This window comes from Falco cherrug, chromosome 10, assembly GCF_023634085.1.
Source record: "Falco cherrug isolate bFalChe1 chromosome 10, bFalChe1.pri, whole genome shotgun sequence".
In the NCBI taxonomy this organism is placed as follows: domain Eukaryota; kingdom Metazoa; phylum Chordata; class Aves; order Falconiformes; family Falconidae; genus Falco; species Falco cherrug.
The window spans coordinates 26,463,044-26,484,716 of NC_073706.1; the positions used below are offsets into that span (position 1 = coordinate 26,463,044).

Genomic DNA, 21,673 nt, shown 5'->3' on the forward strand with positions numbered 1-21,673 from the left:
TCAGCTGGTTCTGGGCAGACAGCTTTGGAAAGGAAAGGGCTTTGAAGTTTTCTTCTTCTGCTGGGGCAAAAACCATTACAGAATGCTAAGCTGAGGTGATGGTTTGATTATTTTAATTGCTCTTAAGATGTTTAAATGTTAATTTGCATACATCAAATTGCCGCTTCTGAATAATTATGCTGTGCGTTTGGTTAGTTTTTGTTTGATCAGAGTCGTTGCGATGTCTGGCTCAAGTTTTATGTGACTCATCTGCAATTTAAATACCTATTGCCTGAATCTTCATGTGCCTGTTATGAAAAAGCGATTTAATTAAAGTATTATTGGTAATGAATTTGTGTCAGAGCTGATTGGCCTGGTATAAGCCATAACTTCTCTGACACCTTGCAGTCATGTACACTGGGGTCCATCCAGTGCCTTTTTCTTAAGTGTTAAGTGTTATGTGACATGAACGATCGAGGCTGGTGGTTGACAGGTCTGAAAGGGGATGCAGCAGGGTCAGTGCAAAGGCGAGAGCTGGAAGGTACAGCATCTAAGAGAGGTGATGTCTATGTAATTTAAAGTGGAATTGAGATTCCTCATCCTACATGTGAGCCAGGTACCACTGCCATTGTCCGTCTCCATCTGACACTCAGCTGGTACGGTCTGCTTTTGCCTGGGAAAGGGAGGTACAGCATGGAGCATGACCCTGGACCCAGGATCTTGTGGCCCTGCTTTCCGTAGAGCTGGCATTGAGTCGAGGGCAAATTCAGAAAGGCAGCGGGACTAATCCTGTGCAGTCACACTGGCTGTGCAGAGCAGAGATGCTGTGCTTGGGGGATTCCCAGGCTGGTGAACTGCTTCCCCTGGTGCAAAAAAAATAAATCGTTACCAATTTCTGAGGTGTGAGTGTTCTGTCTGAGAGGCTGTACAGGTGTCAGCTCTGAAAAATGTGGTGGCCTCGAGGAAAATGGAGTTGGTCAGGTTCAAATTTTGATCTCTGCCTTACTGGGAATTCAAAAGTTAAGTTTATCCATAATATTTCATTCTGACTTTCACTTCTCTTTTAGCAGGGGAGTAACCGTGTTGGCAGAAAAAATATATTAAAAATATATATACAGAATATATAATAGATATATATTCTTTTTCTTCTCTTCACATTCACTTGAAAATAAATTTCCTGTGAGAAATTTGCCCTTTTAAGTTCCCCACCTACAATTATCAGCCCAGTTTTCGGAAATTATCTTGGTCGGGGACATACTTCGTAGGTCTGTCAAACATTATACTTGGTTAATTTAACAGCTTGCTTTAGTGCACAGGTTTTCTGTGGCCCAGCTCATGAAATTGGGATATCTGAAAGTATGAGGCTAATACTCAGATTCCAAATCTGAATTGAAGGAGGGGGCAGAAATTGGTGCCTCTGTCCCCTACAGCTGTGTCACTGATACGCACATTTCTGCAATGGGGCAGTATGTCACTTGGAGAAAGCACCTGCCTTTTGTAAATGGATTAGATGACTGTAGATCTTAATTTACCTGGAAAGCTGCAATTGCTTATGTGAACATATACACACCACTAAGATATTATGTGTCCCATCACATGGCTTGATCATTTTCACTTTCATCACAGTGAAAGTCTTCGAGCTTTGACAGTTACGTCATTTGTCCGTCCATTTGTTCTTAGGAGCCTGATTGCGCTTGCGATGAGTAGATCAGATACCTTGTGTAACCGGTAGCATTGGTTCGCAATTCAGAGCTTTGAAGTTATTTTACATCGTCACTGATAAATATTGGTTATTTAACTTGTGTTACGGAACACTATGGTGCTTTTGTACATAGAAGTGCTGGGTTTTTTAAAAGGACAGCTGAGGTTTTAATAGCACAGAGGTAGTTCTTTCACTTGTAAAAATGATGAGCAGCAGTCTGCTGAAGACTGTCTCACTCCTGCCCTGTGCAACCAGTGAAAGCGCTTGGTGCCGTAGCCTGCTGCTGCCATGGTCCTGGTGTGCTGAAGTGCATGTGCTGGTGAGGTGAGGACCTTGCTGTGGGCCATAAGAAATTAAATGAGAAATAAATTTAGGCTAGCTTGTTTGGAAGATACACTCATACCCTGTTTTTTTTAGAAGAGGAAGCTGCTGTAAAGCTTGGAAATGAGAGTGCAGGATTCTCACTCGCTTTTTCTTTTTCTCTCCCTCTGTAGGTATGGCCTCACAAGTCTTGGTCTATCCACCATACGTTTATCAAACCCAGTCAAGTGCCTTTTGTAGTGTGAAGAAACTCAAACTAGAACCAAGCAGTTGCGTGTACCACGAAAGAACCTACCCACAAATCTATGTGAATGGTAAAAACTTTGGAATTTCTCCCCATAGGGTTAGTACATACTTTCAGACAAAAAACCCATTTGACAGACCTCAAGGACAGAACTTCTTGTTGCAGTCAAATGCTGTTGCTTTAAAAAATATTGCAGGTGCTACAAAAGCGTTAGCAGCGTGGGCGCAGCAAGCTCAGTTAGAGGCACCTCGGACTGGGACGCAAGGAAGCCGATCAGATATCCTGGAAGGACCCCAGCGATGTGGATTGAAGCGTAAGAGCGAAGAGCTAGATAATCAAAACAGCACGATGCAGATTGTTGATGAACTGTCCATCCTGCCTGCAATGTTGCAAACCAACGTAGGAAACCCGGTGACGGTTGTGACAACGGCTGCAACTTCAAAACAAAGTGGTACAAGTGGAGATGGAGATTACCAGTTAGTACAGCATGAGGTATTGTGCTCCGTGAAAAACACTTATGAGGTTCTTGATTTCCTTGGGCGAGGGACCTTTGGACAAGTCGTGAAGTGCTGGAAAAGGGGGACAAATGAGATTGTGGCAATCAAAATCTTGAAGAATCATCCTTCATATGCACGCCAAGGACAAATAGAAGTGAGCATATTAGCGAGACTAAGTACTGAAAATGCTGATGAATTTAACTTTGTGAGAGCCTACGAATGCTTTCAGCATCGAAACCATACTTGTCTGGTTTTTGAGATGTTGGAACAGAATTTATATGATTTCCTGAAGCAAAACAAATTCAGCCCTCTGCAACTGAAAGTAATACGGCCTATTCTGCAACAGGTGGCCACTGCACTGAAAAAACTAAAAAGTCTGGGTTTAATCCATGCTGACCTCAAACCAGAGAACATTATGTTGGTTGATCCTGTTCGGCAGCCTTACCGGGTTAAAGTAATAGACTTTGGGTCTGCCAGCCATGTATCAAAGACTATTTGTTCAACCTATTTACAATCTCGGTATTACAGGTAAGTGTCTTTTACTTTGTTTTTAACTTTTAATAGAACAAGGTTTTAGCATTTATTAGAGTTAATGGTTTAAATAATTGCTCTTCTAGATAACGAATAATAATTTGGAAAACATAATGACCATGTAAGAATGTAGGCCATACTAAGATTAAGTGGTTGGTTACCCTTTTAAATGTAAATACTTGCTTTGAATGTTTTGATAGTGTTAATTTTTTCTAGAAGTATGTTTTGTGTTGCATTCTGAAGTCATCGCTTACTGTTACTTTGGGACTTCTGATGAAACTTCTGAAAAGGAAAATAGGAAAAAAAAAATTGCTTTCACTTGCTTGATTATGATGCCTTTCCTACCTTCCTGACATGATGTTTTTTTTTCCTGTGAGCAGCTGGACAGTGTACTAGAAGTGCCATAGTTTTATATCCTGTTGCCAAAGATGATGTAAATGCCTCTGTGTTTCTCTAGCGCTCGTAAATATTTTGCCTAGTTCTTATAAACTCCATTCTGATTGAGTGTCTTCAGCAGCTGTGAACTTCGGTGAACTTCTGTGGTTAGTGAGCGATAGGATACTTGAATGTTTGAGGTGGTACCAGGCAGGCATTTAAAGTGATCTTGGTACATGGTTGCATTCTACATTGGCTTCAACATGGATATATATTTTTGATTTTTGGAGGTTTTGGTTTTTGGTTTTTTTTTAATCCTGTCTTTGTATGGCTACCGAGTCTACATGACATTTACAAGCTATTAATATTTAGCATCTGAGTTCCTTTTGTTTTCTTTATAAGCTGAACTTGTTTTGCTTAAAGACCTTTTTTGGTTCTGCTTTGCATCATTGGCAATAGTATGTCCTGTGTATTGCCTGTCTGCCAATTCAGTAAAAAGCTAGTAAACTAGGATGATGAGTAATTTGAAGAAAATTTTAAGTATTTTACAGCTATTCATGTTGGAAGTGAAAACTTGTGCAGTGCAGTTCTAGGCTTGATGAAATAGTTCATGGAGTTCATGCCAGAAGAATCTATTTTTTGACTGTAGCTTGTAAACAAGAACACTTCATATACAGTACTCGTATAAAGTATTCTAATTCACCACCTGCATTTCTCTATTACTTAATTACAAGCTGCAGCTAAGGGTTTAAACACTACACAGAATTCGTCAACAGAAAACTAAATTGGGAAACCATATGGATTGATGCATGCCTGCATTATACAAAAATGTACATGAGAGGAAATAAGAAATTAAGTAACTTGAGAGTTCATTTTGGTGTAATAGCTGAACAGCACTCAAGATACTGTATTTTTGGGCCTCTCAGGACAAAAACAGGCAAGTCTTGAAAAGGTGGCATGAATTCTGTGAGGTTCTAGACAAGTGCAAATGTCTAAACATCAGCTGTTCTATATAAATCCATAATTCAGCAGATACTAGAGTTGCATGGTCTGACGATACTTCCTTAAATATTTTGGCTTTTTATTTATTGAAGCAATTACAGATTATTGTGAGCTATTGCTGTTTCTCCCTCCTGCCTCCCCAAGAACTGACAAAGGGAGAGGCTGTAGACAGCCAGGCTGGGTGGTCCTATTGTGGTATTTTGTTCTCAAGTAACTAGTCTCCAATTGTATTTTCTGTGTCAGATAGCTCATAAGACATAGCGTTGCTGTGCTTATTCAGTTGCCTACATACACATTTTAGCTGCAGCTTTGTTTTACTTGGGTTGATGTTCCTTTGTACCTGAACTTTGTATGAATTTTGATGTGCTTCCTAGGTTGGGCAGGTCTGTAATACTCACACTTCAGTGCACGTAATGCAACAGAAGTATCCAAAATGCACACAAGGTGCCAAGGAGTTACACACTGATTTTGGCAGTAAGTAGGGTTTGTTGTTCCTGTACATTCAAAACTATTCTCCTCCCCCCACCCCCAAGCATAAGACTTATGGGTGTATATGCTTGTCTTGGCTCAATGATGTTGAATGATAATCATATAGACTCATAACTTGTGCACCTAAAATTCCCTAGTTACTAAGTTGCACTTTGCTGCTTTGTAAATATTCAGGCTGTTCAGTAAAAGACCGTATTCTTTTGTCTTGCATAGTTTTATAATCCTTCTATAAAGTAGCATTTAAAAGTCAGTATTTTTTTCAAGTAAAATGGCCATACAGAAAGAGGTTAAGGACTATCTACTTGAATAGGTTTGGTGTTATGTTTAGGTTAAACATTTGATAATTTTGAAACCGACTTATTCTGGGGGGGTGGGGTGGTAAGATACAGCACTTCAGAATTATTTTCAGTAAAAAATTTACTTCTGAAAAGGTTTTTGGCGTGCATGGATGCATAGCTCTCTACTAATTGTGTGATTCAAATTAACTTAGCATAGTTTGGCATGCAGTTCCTCAGACTTCCTTGTTACTGCTTTGGAGGCACCTGACTAGCGTAAATAAAATCAGAAAATAGGGATTTGATCCAAAAAGGTCTTAAAATAGGTGATGCCAGGAAAAATTGAAGAGCCTTAAAGAGGAATGAGAGGGGCCTTCAGATGATATGTTGTATTGAGTTGGAATTAATTTTGCAAGAGATTCTGCTTCTTGTCAATCAAATAAGGAGCTACTTAATAAAATGTAACTGTACTCAAATGTTTTTTGTATTAGAAAAGGGTGGGAGTCATAGTGCAGGTTTGACTTGTTTGACTGTGACATGTTGAAACAAACCCTTCCAAAAAAATCAAGCAGCAGCTGAGATGTTGAAATCTCTTATTCTTTTTTAAAAAAAATTCAAGCTAAATTAATGCAATATAGTTCAAATAGGAAGTGTTTTTTAAAAAATGCTTGTTCGCTACAGGACCTCTTTGATTAGCATGATGGCTTCTGTATTCTTGTGTACAGTGTTTGAAAATAGTTTCTGTGCTAAGCTATATGTGTATTGCCATGAGCTTTACCTGTAACTCTTACCAGTGGGGATCCTTGCGCGGTCAGAGATGACAGCACGTAAGACTTTGCTTCAAGTGGCAGGCACAGCACGCCGCTTCAACATTTATATGGGTATTTCCTAGGTAAATGTGATGTGAACCTGTGCAAAAGCACTCAGCCAAGCCGAAGAATTTAAAGAAAAAGTTACTAAAAGGAAACATTTTGTTTTAAAATGACTATTTTAGGATCCGAGGCCTTAGAAATGGATGGAATGAAATGCCCTTAAATGATGCTATGGGTTTAGAGGAAGCAGGGCTTCATCCCAGCAGCATCAGGATGCTGCTTTTCAACCCTGCGGTGCCAGTGCTGTCCTGCTCTGGGGGTGGTGATAACTCCATCCCCCTCCTTCGTTCTGCAGCCCCCACATCTGCCAGAGTGCCCATGCCTGCGTGAGGAGGGAGGGAGGGAGATGGCCTGGGGGGAAGGGAGGAACTATTATTTCTGGCAGCACTGTTGACTTATGCCATGGTAATTTTCAGGAATAGGATTTGCACTTTATGGAAACTGTCCACCCGCCAGTGTCTTAGGAGGCATATGTTGACCACTCAAGAGAAACCCATGAAGAAGTTTTGCAGGAGTGAATAAAGAGTTGTTTTTCACTGCTGTTTTTTCTAGTTCATGGGACTGTCATGAACTAATTATTGTGAGAATGGAGAATGCCACAAAGTATATGTTACAGTATTTATTTTGAAGGGTGGTGTCAGTATTTTGCATCAGTAAGAAGCAGCAAGTAATGACTTGGAAAAATAAGTATTAAGAGGATTAGGACTTAAGGCAGGGAACGTAATACAACCAGGTAAATGGATAATGGGCTGACTTGCCTTAGTCTATAGCAAAGGAAGAAGTGACGTAAATTATGACTATTGGAGACATCGTAGCACTTTTGTATGAGGAGAGACTGTAGAACAGTGAGACTAATTGAATTTTAGAAGGATGTAAACAAGCAGAAAAATGGAGACGAACTGGGTGGATTGATAAAGAATGGATGTTTTCTTATTTCTGTTTCAGCTTTGTCAAACAAAGTAAGGAAATGGTTAAAACAAGTATAAAAATACTTTCTGACATCATTGCGTTTTGGAAACTTTTGCCTGTTATATACTGCTAGAAATCAAGAGTATGGATATGAATAAATACTAACCAGAATACACTTTAAGTCACAGATAATTATTTTTTGTTTGTTTTAAAGATGAAATGTTATTCTGAATACTCTTTCCCTAAAAGACAGTGTCTGTGCTTACAGACTGTCTTGATGTTGGTCTGGATTTTAATAGCTGTGGGCTAGAGAGAGCTGGTATTTGAAGCCTTTTCTTTGCTGCTGGCCTCACATGTTAAGACTGTTGACCTTTTATGAGTGATCTAAGTAGGTAAATAACCAGGCAGCATATCGTTTTGAAAAGGAAAAAAAGCTTACATACATTGTAAGTGATCAAGCTTTTGTCATATGTGGAAGATAAGTGTGGTGTTGTCCTTTTGGTCAGCTGGGCCCCAAATCACAAAAAGGGGATTGCTGCATCCAAAGTGAAAACCTTCCTTTCCCCTCATCGCGTGGTGCAGGCTGTGGAGGAAGGGAATCAGCACCTTTCTTTTACTTTGAAGTCATGTGTCTTGTGCTCATGTGGCAAGGCAGAAAGTTTTCCCAGGTCTTGGTGTTTTCCTCTGGAAGTCATTTTCCTTTGCTTTGCCTGTCTCCTGAGGTTAGATGTATTTAGGGAAGCAGGTGTGAGAAGGGCCTCAAAGGCAGGCTGCAAGGAGTAGTAACCTCCAAGAAGAGTCGACTGGTCTGAAATGGTCAGGCTGGTCCTGCCTGTCTGCTTCAGGGAGCAGAATTACTTTCCTTTCCGTTTCCTTGAGAAGTAATGGCCTTCTCAGTGTTTCGTGTTCAGAGATAACTCTTTAGGTCCGGTTTTACTGCGGACCTTCTTTTTTCTGGTACTCCCTCCAGGATTATTTATTTATTTATTTATTTATTTTTCCCTCAGAAACTTCTGTTGAAACCTGTGTATAATTTCCCCTTTTGGAAGTAGCTGTGTGCAACACCAGCGGTTAAGAAGTTCTGTTTAACTAGTTAGCTAATACCCAAATGACAGTTAGTGATGCCTCGCTGTAGTCCGTGCCATTCGGATGTTGTTCAGAGTAGGTAAAATTGTATTTAAGGGATGCCCAGTTCCATCTAATGGTAACATCTATGTGCCAGGGTTTGGTAATGATGAACCCTTTTCCTTCTCTGATATTTTTCTTCTCCCACTTGTTGCTGTGGCTGTAATACCAACTGAACTCATAAATGCATCTCCATGTTGGCCTGGCATGTTGAGTGTGGATCCGCAAGGCACAGCTATAGCAGTGCTTGTGTGTGCAGAGCTTTGTGGTTTCTAGGGTTTGCTGCTGGTTGGGAGGAGTTATTGCTAAATTGTTTTTCAAGGGGAATCACCTTTATGCTGATTCAGTTTGGGGTTGTCCTCCTAAAAGACAGGATTTTGAAAATGACACTTCAGTAAACCTTACAAAACTTATCATTCATAAAATCCTTCTAATATCATTGGCTTAACGGTAGCCATTGCAGGTGTAGGAGTGTGATACTTCATTGTGTGTTCCTCACGTGCAGCCTCCGAAGGGAGTTGAACAGTCACCGCTTCAGTTGCCTGTGCAACTGCCCCGATGGTTGTGCTCCCTGGTTTTTGCCTCCTGTCTTTGAAGAAAACACCTTCATCGTACTATGTTAGATTGTGCTGCTGTTAGAGTACAGCTGGAAAGTTTACTGAAAATACGTTTCAAGATCGAGCATTCAGTTTCAGGATGGAAGGATGCTCCTCTTGGCATCCAGCAGTCCGTACACAAACTGCTGTTCAGCATAGTCAAATTCATTGGGAAAATGAAATGAACGGGAAGCAAAATAACCAGTCTCCATATAGAACAGGGTGCCCACTGAAGCTGCCATAGGCTGATGGACAACTTGAGTGATGCTGGCAGAATGAAAGGTTTCTGGCTATTAAGGGACGCTCGTAGCTTGGAAATGTTTTTCTCCTCTGCTGGTGACAGCAGTAAAATACGATCCTAGTTATTCAGCAATGTGCCCATAAGGACAGGCAAATGATGTGAGTAGACGCACTCAGTGGAGTCAACTCATTCCTGAATCGGACAGTGATATGCTCCCTCCAGCCTTCCAACTAAGGATAGTTGCTAATCAACAGAGTTGTTCCAGACAAAATGCCAAATGTCACTAGTGTCACAGCGGAGCTCAGAGAGATGGAAAAAATTGCTGTTGGATGTACTTCTCTTGGACGAGAGCAGGCTTTTCCCCCTCTCCTCCTCTTACCCTCTTCTCCAATGAAGGATCAGAGAAGATGGAGGAAGAGTGATAATCATTGTGTCCTGTCATCCTGGTGTTGCTTTCACTCACCCAGTCAGTTCTGCTGCAGCTTGGAAGAGTGATTTGATCCAGTGCGATCTCTTCTGCTTTAAAGGGTTTTGGAAAAAGAATAAAGTACTTGAGCGGCGTGGCGTGATCACGCACTGCCTGTGAGCTGGGCTGTAGCGAGGGCTGTATGCATGCTCTGAGGCTCTTGCACTGGGACAGCTTCTTATTTATGACTTTTTCAGCTTTATAATTAGTTTCAGAATAAACCACCAACACCATGTGCTGACCCCCCCCCCCCGTCGTCGTCCCCCCCCCCGTCCCCCCCCCCCCCCCCGAAATTTATAAAATTTATTTGATCTGTTCTCCCTCTTTCTTACACACATTCCTTGCAAAACTAGAAAAAAATTCTCATGGCCGTTCCTGGAGAGACTTGTTTTCTCACTGGCCTTTGTAACTTGATGTAATCCTTGTCATTCCAGGGACTCCAGAGAATGCAGGCTGACAGTACCTCCCCAGAATATTTTTGTTAAACTGAATGTTTTCTTTCTGTAGGTTGGGATTGTCAGCAGGATGGGTTATGACTCTGTAACACATCTGGTGCATTCGAGTAACTTGTTGATTGTCTTTTCCTAACATCAGATTAACACATAACATATATATGTTTAAAATATCAATTAAAAACTTATATACAAACCCCCACCTATCTTAATACAGATTTTCTTTATAGGGATGACCAAGAGGAGAAGTTGTGCAAAATTGGGAAGCAACTGCTTTTTTAAGTTCACCCGTTGCTGTCACATACTTGGAAGGTTCTAAATAAGCTTTATCTAGAGTGGGATGTCTTGTTTTTTTCTCCTTTCACAATGCCTAAAATTCTTGCATAGAATTTTTTTTTTTTAATATTTTGGGTTTTAGATGTTAAAAGAAAAGCAAAACTCTGTTAATAAATAGAGTTTTTTGTCAGGGAAACACGCAGTACGAGAAGCTAAAAATGCTTCTGTAAACAACTTGCACTTCAACATGCTAGCAGATGTTATTCTATCACTTTGAACTGTGCATCACTGAAGTGTATTGGGATATCTTAAAATAGTCAGGGGTGGTGGCTAGAGACTGGAGACTACTATAGATGGTGAGGCTGTTTCGCTGTTGCAGTGAAATAAGCCAGAAGTACATGCTGCTAAGGTCATTTGCTTGCTCAAGGTCAGCATGTTCGAAGTCAGCTGCTATACTTGTGAACATGGTTACTGTCAGTAGTATATGTAAGAAAAGAGTCCCGATAATGTAAGGAATTGCTATTACAAGCGAATTAGGCCACTTACATGCTCTTCCCCCCGACCCACCCACAGCTTTAAAGTTGCAAGGCTGTGATTGCTGCTTTATTTTTTTATCTGAGCTAATGGAACTTAGTGTCAAGATAAGCTTTTGTGGCCTATGTCTGGGAACAAATTGCTTTATTGATTTGGCAAGATTTTGTTTGCACTTTTTCCATAGTTTGTTAATTGTTTAGCTGACTTCCCGTTTTAAACTTCTGTGTCATGATTACGAGGACCTAATAAAAACCATTACAAGTATCATCCAGGAGTGGCAATCTTAGCTCATCATAACTTCATGTTTATCGTAGTTTCAATTCTCTTACTATTTTCTAGCCAACATAATGTGGTCTCTAATACCTTATTACGCTGTGTTCGTGGAAGCAGAAAATAAGAGTAGATTTTTTGGTAATGGTTTGTTTTTTGGTTTTGTTGTGTTCGGTGGTTTGGGGGTAGGTGGTTTTTTTTGCATGCTGTGGAAGAGAATGGCAGGGTTACTGTAAGCCTGCAACTTTAGTTTTTGAGGGGGGGGGGGGGGCAGGGGGAGTTGGTTGGTGGATTTTGTTGTTGTTGTTTTCATCCTCTCTGAAGATCCAGAGGAGTATTGTGGGATGGCAGTAGATGAAATAGCAGCCACCCTTCAGGTTGGTCATTTTTCTGAGCTAGAGATTTTCTGAGTAACATAAGCTCATAAGCTGGGATAACACAGGAAGCATTCAAAGGTACCATGTACCTGATGGAGATTCTAGTAACGTCAGCCCAGATTTTAAATTAATAGTGATGGCAGGAGCAACAACTTAAAGCAGAGTTCAGATGCATTTTTTTCTCTTGGTCTTTAGATTGCTTCAGTTTGAACAGAAGGGACATTCTTTCATAATCTTGAAAGCAAAAGAGCTCTTCGTTCTTGCTGTATTCCTTTTTTTTTTTTTTTTTTTTTTTTTTTTTGAGATCGGAACGCTAGACCTAAGTTTATCATAGCAAAAGTTTTGGTAAGCAGCTTTTATTTTTCATACGTTAAAATAGATCTACTGAAATGTGATCCATTTTTTCACTGCACTGATGTTTATGTCACAAAGATTTGTTCATCATACATCAGTGTGTACATGACTGTGGATGTATTGGTTATCTTAATTGCAGAAATATCAGTGGTAGCTACAATGCTGTACTTGTAAATATTGTGTCTAACTGCTTTCGCTGTGTCTGTTTTGAAAAGATGGCTGTGTATTTCTGTTGTGAGAGCAGGTAGTACTAGATCTAAGTCAATGTGAAAGCGAAGCCTATTGATCAGTCCATCTCTTCATCTGGCATCCTTATCTTCAAAGGAGAGCTCTTTTGTGGATGAAGGCTTCCTTCTGCATCAGCTCACAGCATTCAGCGTGAGTGAGGAGGATAGAGCAGATGCGTGAGGGAGGCAGAGTCTTCTGTGTGGTTGGGTACAGAAAGATTGACCAAGCTGCTGCTCTGCTGACACAGCCTGTGAAGGGGAGAGGATGTACCGCAGCTGGGGGCTCATCCCGTTAGCCACAGAAGGCAAACTGCCTCAGCCGATCTGATCTTCAAGCAGGCTGAACAAGTGCAAATAGATTATAGGGGCACCTGTAGAACTAGTGCGAGTTCAGACCAAAACCAGCAATAACATACTACCGTGATTAAAAAACAAAAACAGCAACAAAAAAACCCTCCTTTTGTGAATTCTGACATTAATTGGAAAGCGGTAGAGGTTTCTGATGTGAAAGTATTTGGGGTGTAATTGAGTAAGGTTGAAATTTATATAGAAATAAGTGGCCTGAAACGTCCATATTGTCAAATTTTATACTGTGTGTTTGAAGACCCTTAATCCTACAGTGCTAGCTGATATTTTGGAAGGATTTTTGTTTGGATAGTTAATAAAATACCTTCTAACAAGTGAAATTAGTTTAGGAGCCTGGGGGAAGCAAGATAAAAACATTTCGCAGATGAGAGTTTCAAAATGCAGCTGCTTCAAAATACGACGTTACCTTAAGAACATGTGGAGCATCATTGTGCTTAAAAATATCATTTTGTTGGTAACTGGACAGGAACAGTTGATTAAAAGGCAGGCGTAAAGTCATTTAAACCAGTAGTGCTTGTGGGTGAGTAGGTGACAGTAGCAGACAGTGTTGTGCTGGTGAGGTGAAAAGTAGAATTGTTTTTATCTCTATGAAGCATTGAATAAAACTCTGAAGGTGCGTGGAGGTGCCAGGTATGTGGGAGAGGGGACAGTGCTATGACCTTCTGTCCCACGTGCTTGTTGGAAGTGGGCAGAAGCACAAGCTGGCAGCACTAAAGACTCCACAGAAGACGGGCAGTGGGAAGACTTGTCTTCTGCCCGTGCAGTGCTTGTCCAGCTTGTGTGACGTGGTGTGACTGCAAATGGACTTCAGTGCCTGTGTCTTAACACCAAAGTCTGACCATTAGCCGGCTAAGAAATGGAAAAAACAGCTGCATCCACACTTCTTAGTGAAAGCCCACGTAAACAACAGTAAATTCAGAATACACCGGGGTTCACTTAATTTTCTTGTGCTTCTAGAAGTCTAAGCTTTCTTTGCTAGCGTAAAGCAATATTATAAGATAAACTAAAATCTGAATGTCTTTCTCTGTGCACAATATGTATTTAAAGGATAAATTATTAAAAATAGCTTTTTTTGGAAATGCACGGTATCTGCAATTTTATATCAAATGTATATTATGTATTCTGCAAAATGCTCTGCTGTATCTGGATCGCAGTTTGCATTACAGCAGTGTGGGAGCCTGGCTATGAAGCCCTTTCCTCTTTGAGGAGGAAAAATTGATAGTCACAGTGCATCTTCAGAGCAGGCAAGTCAAACCTGTTCTCATTTCTCTGTTAAACTCGTATTGTCCAATGCTCTGTGGGCTTCAGGATTTCTCACTCTTACCTCCATGGTGCATGCTGTGCTGGGGCTGCCATATTTAAACCTACCTAGAGCAGCGAAACAGCAGTTTCCCAGGTGTGTTGTTTGTGCGTAGCTGGAATGTAGCACATGATGTTTGACTGCACAGGAAGTTTTCTTGGTGATAAAAATAAATGTTTGTGGAATTTTGTGCTGTAAGGACCACTGTAAATGTTGCCATTTCCACCTTTGTAAATACCAAGGATGCTTCTGTTGTCCCAGGATGGTGCAGCAGTGTCTCGCAAAATACCGCCTCTTTACGTGGGTTCCTTAATTCACTGTAGTTGAATTTTTATCAGTATTTTGAATACCTTTGGGATATTTTTGAGAATGATAGGTTTTCACCCTTATAGTCAGTCATTCAGTACTAAGAGTTCACAATATATAAAAATGTCAGATGCCTCGTGATGAACTCTTTCATGAGAGGATGCTTTATTGTTTCAAGTGTAGTACATAGAGGTAATCTTGGAATTAGCGACAATGTCAGTATTCAGTGTGTGAGTGTATATAAAAACATACAGAACACAACTTTTTTTTTATGTTGCAGGTTTGAAATTGATGTGAATTTAAAATGTCTTTTAATTGTCCAAAATTGATTCTAGGAGTTGAATTGCGAAGTTTTTTCATTATTTTTATTACTTTCCATAAAACTTACTTCCCCAATAACTTTTGGACATGTGCATTTCACAACTTTGTTGAAAACCTGCGGGCATTACATCACGCATTGCATTGCTTATGTAGAAGGCTTTTATCTAAATGTAGCACTATGTGAAGCTTCTAAATAGCCTGTTACTGTAGTTTTTTCAACTGAAAGTCTTCGTAACTTTAAAAATCAGTTTGTTAGTGTATGCTGTGTCACAAATTGGTAGTAATACTTAATGATATTTGCCAGAAAGGTCTGATGTCAGAAGTGTTGTTTGCACTAATAGCACTGGGTGTTGTGCTGAGTGCCTTCTTTGAACCCCAGTTAATGTTTACTTTTTTTAGCTGTTAATTTTCTCACTCTTCACAATTAATCTTTCACTTCTTGCTATCCAGTGCTGTTAGCTCAAGATCTAGCGTGTATTTCTGCATATAAGTGTGCCATTTGTCTATGTTTTGTTAAGAGGGTTTTTAACACCTCAGAGTTTTCATCAGCATTTCCACACACCCGTCCCTCTCCCCCAGTCATACAAATGGTTTCTGAGGTGCATTTAAAACATCTGCATCTTCTACGTGGCTAAGTTTGAGTTCAGTAAAGTGGCTGTAGTTCATGGGGTGAGGACTTTGATGGTAGATCCAGAGGCTGTACTACAGATTTTTGGTTTCTCTAGAGAGCTACCTGATGAATGAATTCTGTGGTGGCCGCTACCAGCGGGTGACAGCAGGGCTGGAGGGACCTCCAGCAGCTCCTCTGGTCCTGGCCGTAGACAAGGGATTGCAGGACTGTATCTGTGCACTGATGTGTACTTGCTATTCCCATCATGAGACAATCTGTCTGGGCACAGAGTTGTGTGGTCATGCAGCCAATTTTGGACACTTCACCTCTGGAGGAGTAGCTAGAAGTGGAGGGGCTCGGCATTTTTGGTAAACAAGAGCCCTAGAGAGCAGAACAGGAGGGTATAATTTGTAGATGACAGGGTACAGCTTCTGACTCTGCTTTGGTTTTCGTCTCACTTTGAATTATTTCAGCAGCTTCCACTAATAAAGTATTTGTAAATCAAAAACTATTCTGTGCATGCAAAGTAGCTGGGAAAGCTCTGTAGTTAAAAGTTGGTGGCGGTCTGATTATGCTGAGTAATTTCTGTGGAGAGAGGCACTAACAAAAGTGTGTAACATACTGAAGTTTATTTCTTGCTGTTTCTTTACTGGTCTTCCTCTTACCTGTAGATGAACTGTGTGAGTCTCTTCTCTCACTGAGTCGAGACACCTATTTTTTTCATGACCAGTACCGCTTCTGTCTGTAGTGTTGTCTTGCTCTGTGTAGTTTTCCTATTTAGCATAGTGTTTAATATAGACAGTAGTTGTTTAGCTTTTAAAAACCTACTCAAAAAGTTATGGAATGGACAAATGTTTAACAGGGGAAAAAACTGCATCACGGTAGGGTGTTACACAGAAGGGTCATCAGGAATTGGTGGGTGTCACTAGTGCCAGAGTACTCCACCCTGCCCTCTGAATATGCTGTTCCGCAGAGATGGTTGCCCATGGACCAGTGCCACATGCCATTTGGGATAGTCAGTTTGTAGCCAGGCAGTTGCCTTCTTGAAAGAACGACCTCAGGACTGCCTAAATCTAATTAGCATTTATTTTATTTCGCTTCATCTCTGGTTGTCCTGAGGTTATATTGGCTCTGATTACTACGCATTTACGTATGAGAAACACCTTTTCTGTTTGTTTCTGTAGCATCATTATTAGCTTGTGTACAAATGATATCAAATGGCTTGACTCTACATTAGAGCTGGGAGGGAATTTGGCGTAAAATAAAAAGAAAAGCCCCCAAACTTAATCTGATATTTTATGCGGGTTTATTAGATTGGATGGAGCTCATGCCTGCACGAGGTTTCCTGTTCTGTAGCTAGGTTGTGACACACCAGCGTTTTCATGCTGTGTGCACGGGGGATCGAGCTTACGTGAGACACTGGCTGATTCTTGCAGGCTTGTACGAAACAATGCTGGTGTAACGCCCATTAAATCATTTAGCTAACCAGTGTGTATAGGTCATATTCCCCCAAGATAAATAATCTATCAATTTTTAACCATTTCACAGAAGACGGTGTTATACGAATTAGGAATACCACATACGGAACAGTAACCTCAACCCTTCCTCTCCTTTACTAACAGAATTAAACTTCTACTAAAAGTTAATTACTTAGTAATTAGTAGTAATTAGTGCTGTTCCCCCTCCCAACCAGGAGACTTGCAATTTCCTTAGTTTGTGCGTGTGTTTCTTTTGGATTTCCACGCGTCCCTGGGGGTGGGTGCTAGGGTGCTGCTCCAGGGGAGGTGTTGGGTGGCCGCAGGGGCGAGCGCTGGGAGGGAGCGATGTTCCTGCGGTTCTGGAGGTGGGCGATGCAGCCTGCTGCTGGCATGCTTGAATGTGCGCAGGGAATGGCTTCTCGGGCATCTTCACCCTGGCTCCTGAAGAGCTGAGTGCCTGGGCTTGGCACAGCAGTGCACAGGAACCAGTGCGGTGCTGGAGTGGGAGCGGGCAGGGACCAGAAACCCACCTGCCCACATCGGGGAGGGTGGCTGCTGTGGGGCTGGACCCCCTGGTTGCCTGCAGTGCTGTTCTACAGCAGCAGGGCTGATGCACGCTCTTTGGGAGGCCAGGGACTGTGAAACAAAATGGGTACCTCTTAGAAAGCTAGCCTGTTAATTTCTAGTTGCTTAAATATTGTGAAAGGCTGCTCTAGATGGTGCCGTGGTTGTGTTTTATTTACATGTCCCTCTACCATGTATTACACACGTGCATGCCCTCAGTCTTTGTTGTTCGTGAATTGCATCGCTGGTGTGTCTTAAGGGTGCGTAAATTTGGATACAACAACTCGTTTTCCCTTGCTGCTGTGCTTTGACTTCAGCTTTGCTTCAGAAGTTTGTAAAGATATTTTCAAACATTTTCCTCTTATCTTAGTTTGTTCTGGGGCTGTGCCTTAAAAAGGACTCTCTCTGTGAGAAAAAACATAACGTTTTGTCAAGCAACTGAGAGAAAGCTGGGGTTTGAGGTGAAAGCAAAAATAAAAGGCAATGCACAAGCTAGTGTGCATTAGCAAATCAAAGAGTACTGGTATTCTGTAGTTCAATGGCGATCATCTGCATGGATTCTTTCTTCAGTTCTTAAGTTATAGTGATGTAGCTGAATTTTTCTTCCACACAAGACTCTGTCAGAGTAGCTACTCTTTAAAAGATTCTTCGAATGTTTTCTTTGACTTTTTCATTAGAGAATAGTTACAGTAAATCTCTGAAGTTTCTCTGTGTTTGTTGCATCCCTGACTTTCCAGTGGTGAGCTGTGAGGACAATCGAAAGCCCCCATTTGGAAGATGGCAATGACCACCCTGTTGGCGGGGGACATTTGATTGCCTGTAGTCACAGTTCTGAAATGGGTAATGCAAGAAACTCCTGCAATAAGAAATAAAGTGGTTGCTGGGTGGGTCTACTCTAGCGGGGATTTTTGGAAAAACTAAAGAGCTGACTTCTGAGCTTTGTTGGCTGACTTCTTGATGTGCCTAAGTGTGCATTTGGCCCAATACCACCGAATCTTAGAGGTACTTCAAACCTGACAACAGATGAAAGTCCTGTAGATGTGAATACAACGGTACGAACACGAGCCGCAGAGCAAAGCGAAGATTCAAACTAGTGATTCCTGCAAGGTGAAATGAAGTTGGTTGTTATCCTTGCTGTTTTGCCGTGGCCATCTGGCTAGTCAGTGTGTGTGTAGCTCTGGACTAATTAACTAATATGCTTGTTGCCTTGCCTGTTGTAGAAGGCAAAATAGAGATCTAGTGTTGTTCATTCTTGTCTGAGGAGAGTGGTGCAAATCTGAAAAAACTGCAACAGTGAAGTGTGATTGAGTCCAGTGGCTGTTGATAAGCTTGTTCCCATTTGTGTGGCATGATGGCAGATTCTCTTCTTCAGCAGAATCTGGCACAAAGACCTGTGGAGAAATGTGTGAAAAGCTTCCTGACTTCTAAAATGGAAATAATTTCCTGATGCTGACTCTAAGAGCCTGTGTTAGTTTTCTCTCCAGCTCGTTGCTCAATGCTCGCTTCTCGGGACTGGCGTTGCCATTGCAAGAACAACAGAAAACCGTGCAGACAGGGCAGGGAAATGTATTAAAAACAACAACAACAACAACAAAAAAAAAACCAAAACCCCACCCATAAATTACTGGCTGCCTCAGCAAATAAAAATCTGAACTCAAAACAAACAAGCCCCAAACCCCCAAAAGCAAAAGGCATGCCCACCCAAAACTGGAGGAGCAGGAAGAGAGAGCAGGCTCAGAATCACATCAAGGTAACTGTAGCTGTATATGCCTGTGCTTAGAGGGCTGTCTTAGAGCAGTGCATTGCTGTATTTAAGTTTTCTTCTATTGTGTGGTTGGTTGGGTTTTTTCACACTCCCTTGTAGAAACAAATATTTCATAATGTCTTACTTGCTTTACTAGTAAGTAGTATGTTACGCCAAACGTCTGTAGGACTAAAGCTATGAGAAAGTATCTGAAAAATTAAAATTAGCCCAACTTTTTCTAAAATATACTTCAACGTTTGACATCTGAAGGACTGCCACATGGAATTCTTCATGTTTCTACCAGGCACTGTCCTTTAACTGCAGCATCTCAAGCAGATGCCCCTTAGCAGTATCTGTACTGCTGGGTATCCTTAGGGGTTCAAGATCCTGCTGTTCTGCTCTGATGGAAAAATACCTTATGCCTGTAAACTAACTTTTTTTGGGGGGACGTATTTACCTTATTGGTATACTGTAATTAGTTCTGTGGTTGGGGAGCCCTTCCATCACTTGGAAGCGTGCATGTGTACTGGGAATAGTGGGAAGTCCTGTTCTGCCTCGTGGTGAACGTGCGAGGCTCAGCATCTCCCGCTGCCAGCCCTTGGGGTGTGGATACCAAACGCAACATGCACATGCGGATGGTATTGAACCACTCCTTATTATGCTACAGGTAGGCAGCTCTCCAGTCTGAGAGTCCCTGGCTAATCTGTGTAATTATTTTGAGTATTTAAGTATCTTGGGTTAAGTAGCCAGCTTTGCTGCCTTAATAACATCTTATGCAATTGGACCCTTCCCACGCCCCTTGCCGGCTCAAGGTGACGCGGCACAGTACAATTTTTAGTGTGCAAAAGAGGTGGAAATGTGAAAAATGTCAACACAGTCGTTGAAAAGGGACTGTGTGCAATTAAGAATATTTTCTTTTGGAAGTAGAATTACCGTGGGTTTTTTTTCTTCTTCCGAAATCTGTTGTGTGTCAGTTATGCTGTTTAGAGCTTTGTTTTTCTTGCGTTTAATAGACTGTTACATGTTACTAAAGAACTAGTAGCTGAAAGGGATTAATATCCATTTCCCTGAGTATTAGTCTGTGATGTGGTTGAACACAGTCTATTTTTCTATTCTTTGTGAAACTTAATTTTTAATTTAAGCTAGATTTTAAAGAAAATAGTGTAATTTTTTGTACTTCTCATTTATGGTCAAACTAAATTTCCAGTTTTTTTGGTTTTTGTTGTTAACCATAGTCTGGTGGCTTTTTTCCTTCCTTGAGCTCATCTGTGACTTGCCTAGAGACAAATGCAAAAGATTTGTCGTGCTTTGAAACCTGACTTGTGGAATTTGCAGAACTGACAAATGCATGCGCAGGGGTAATGTTTTTGATAGATTTTCACAAAAATAGAAGTAACTTAGACACGTATTCCTGTGAAACAACAAATGTATTTCAAGTAGACCTAGATGTCAGTACGATATCCTTTCCTTTGTAAAGGGGGATTCTTCCTTTGCTTAACCTCATTATTTCTTCTATATCAAACATAACCCATTCAGTAAAAGGTGAGATGAGGCAAAGGGCTGCAAAATACACGCGTGAGCCTCTAATAACCTTCTGAAGAATAGAAAAACAGCTCTGAATGATCAAAGATCCAGTCGCTATCCAGTCTCTGATAGCAACTGATTGTGAAAGCTTAAGCAAAGACAAAGCAGCCAAAGTACATTTATATTGATGGTTCCTAGTATATTCTTCTAGCTGCTAGCAGTCTGAGCTCGTTCGCTTCCATAGGTTGGACCTTTTGTGTCTAGCACATCAGAGAGAGGGTTTTTTTGAAAGACATACCCTTCTGGCATGGCCAAATCCAGCCGTGGAGCTCCACAGTGCAGTTATGTTTTATGAAATGGATTTTGTATTTGTTGTGTAAAGAGGTCCTGACGAGGAGCTGCTCTGTGGTGCAACAGGCAATTTTGTTGCATGAGTGATCAATGCTTTGAAATGTGATCATGGGCTGCTGATGCTGCTGAGCCAGGCAAGAGCCCAGCAAAATAGGGTAAATTGTGTTGGAAAGATGGTCTCATGAAATTCTCCAAGCAGCTCTAATAGAGCAGGATAGTGCTTTTTGCTAGTAGAGAATAAGAGATTGGTAACTTGTTTTCTGACTCCTTTGACTGTAGCTAACAGATCAGCCTGTCCTGTCCCTAACAAAAATGTTTTCTTTGGATTCTCTGCCTTGTGTGCTTTAACTTTTTTGATTATGCCCCTTTGGCCCTTCACGAGGACATTTTGGGGTCCTTCATTAGGAAGATCTGTGCTCCATCTCCCACCCAGCGTTATTAGCATCAGGGAACAAAAAGAGTGTTGCTGGGAGAGGAAGAAGGAAGTTAGACTTCAAAATTCCCCAATTTGGAGCCAGTTGAGGGTTTGTTGTTGTTCCTGTTAGTAAACCTAACTTTAAAATCAATTCTACTTTGTGTGAAGCACCAGGGGAACAAGCTGCAACTCCACTTTGCTTATTTCTGATCTTAGATGCTACAAATGGGAATGGGGAAGCAAAAACCCAAAACAAATAAAAAACCCAACCCAAAACAAAACAAAAGGCTATGCTTGTATTGACATGCCTTTTGGTGACTGCATGAAAGTAGGGGATCAGGAGTTCCTCTTCCTTGCTGTACTTTTGCGTCACCATCCCACAGGAATGGAGGGGCCAGGGAGGGCTCAGCAAAGCTGAGCAGCACAGGACAGGGCGTGTTTTCCAGTAGCATTACCCTGAATGCATGGTTGCGCAAGAAATGTTTATTTTAAGGTAGATTACTTCTATTTTCTCCTAGCTAACTTCTCCATGTATTAATAAGTCTCCTACGTATCGTGTGTGTGTTAAGAAGCAGGTGGA

The 21,673-nt window shown here is 41.2% G+C and overlaps 1 protein-coding gene across 4 annotated transcripts in view; it reads left to right on the plus strand.

The window, feature by feature from the left end:
* HIPK3 (homeodomain interacting protein kinase 3) overlaps window positions 1-21,673 on the plus strand; it is a 113,667-nt gene that overhangs the window by 50,519 nt on the left and 41,475 nt on the right. For all 4 annotated transcript variants that reach the window (XM_027810433.2, XM_055721694.1, XM_005442717.4 and 1 more), the window contains exon 2: window positions 2,176-3,271. In XM_027810433.2, coding sequence (XP_027666234.2) covers window positions 2,178-3,271 — 1,094 coding nt within the window. In that variant the 5' untranslated portion in view covers window positions 2,176-2,177. The remainder of the gene's footprint in view (window positions 1-2,175; window positions 3,272-21,673) is intronic.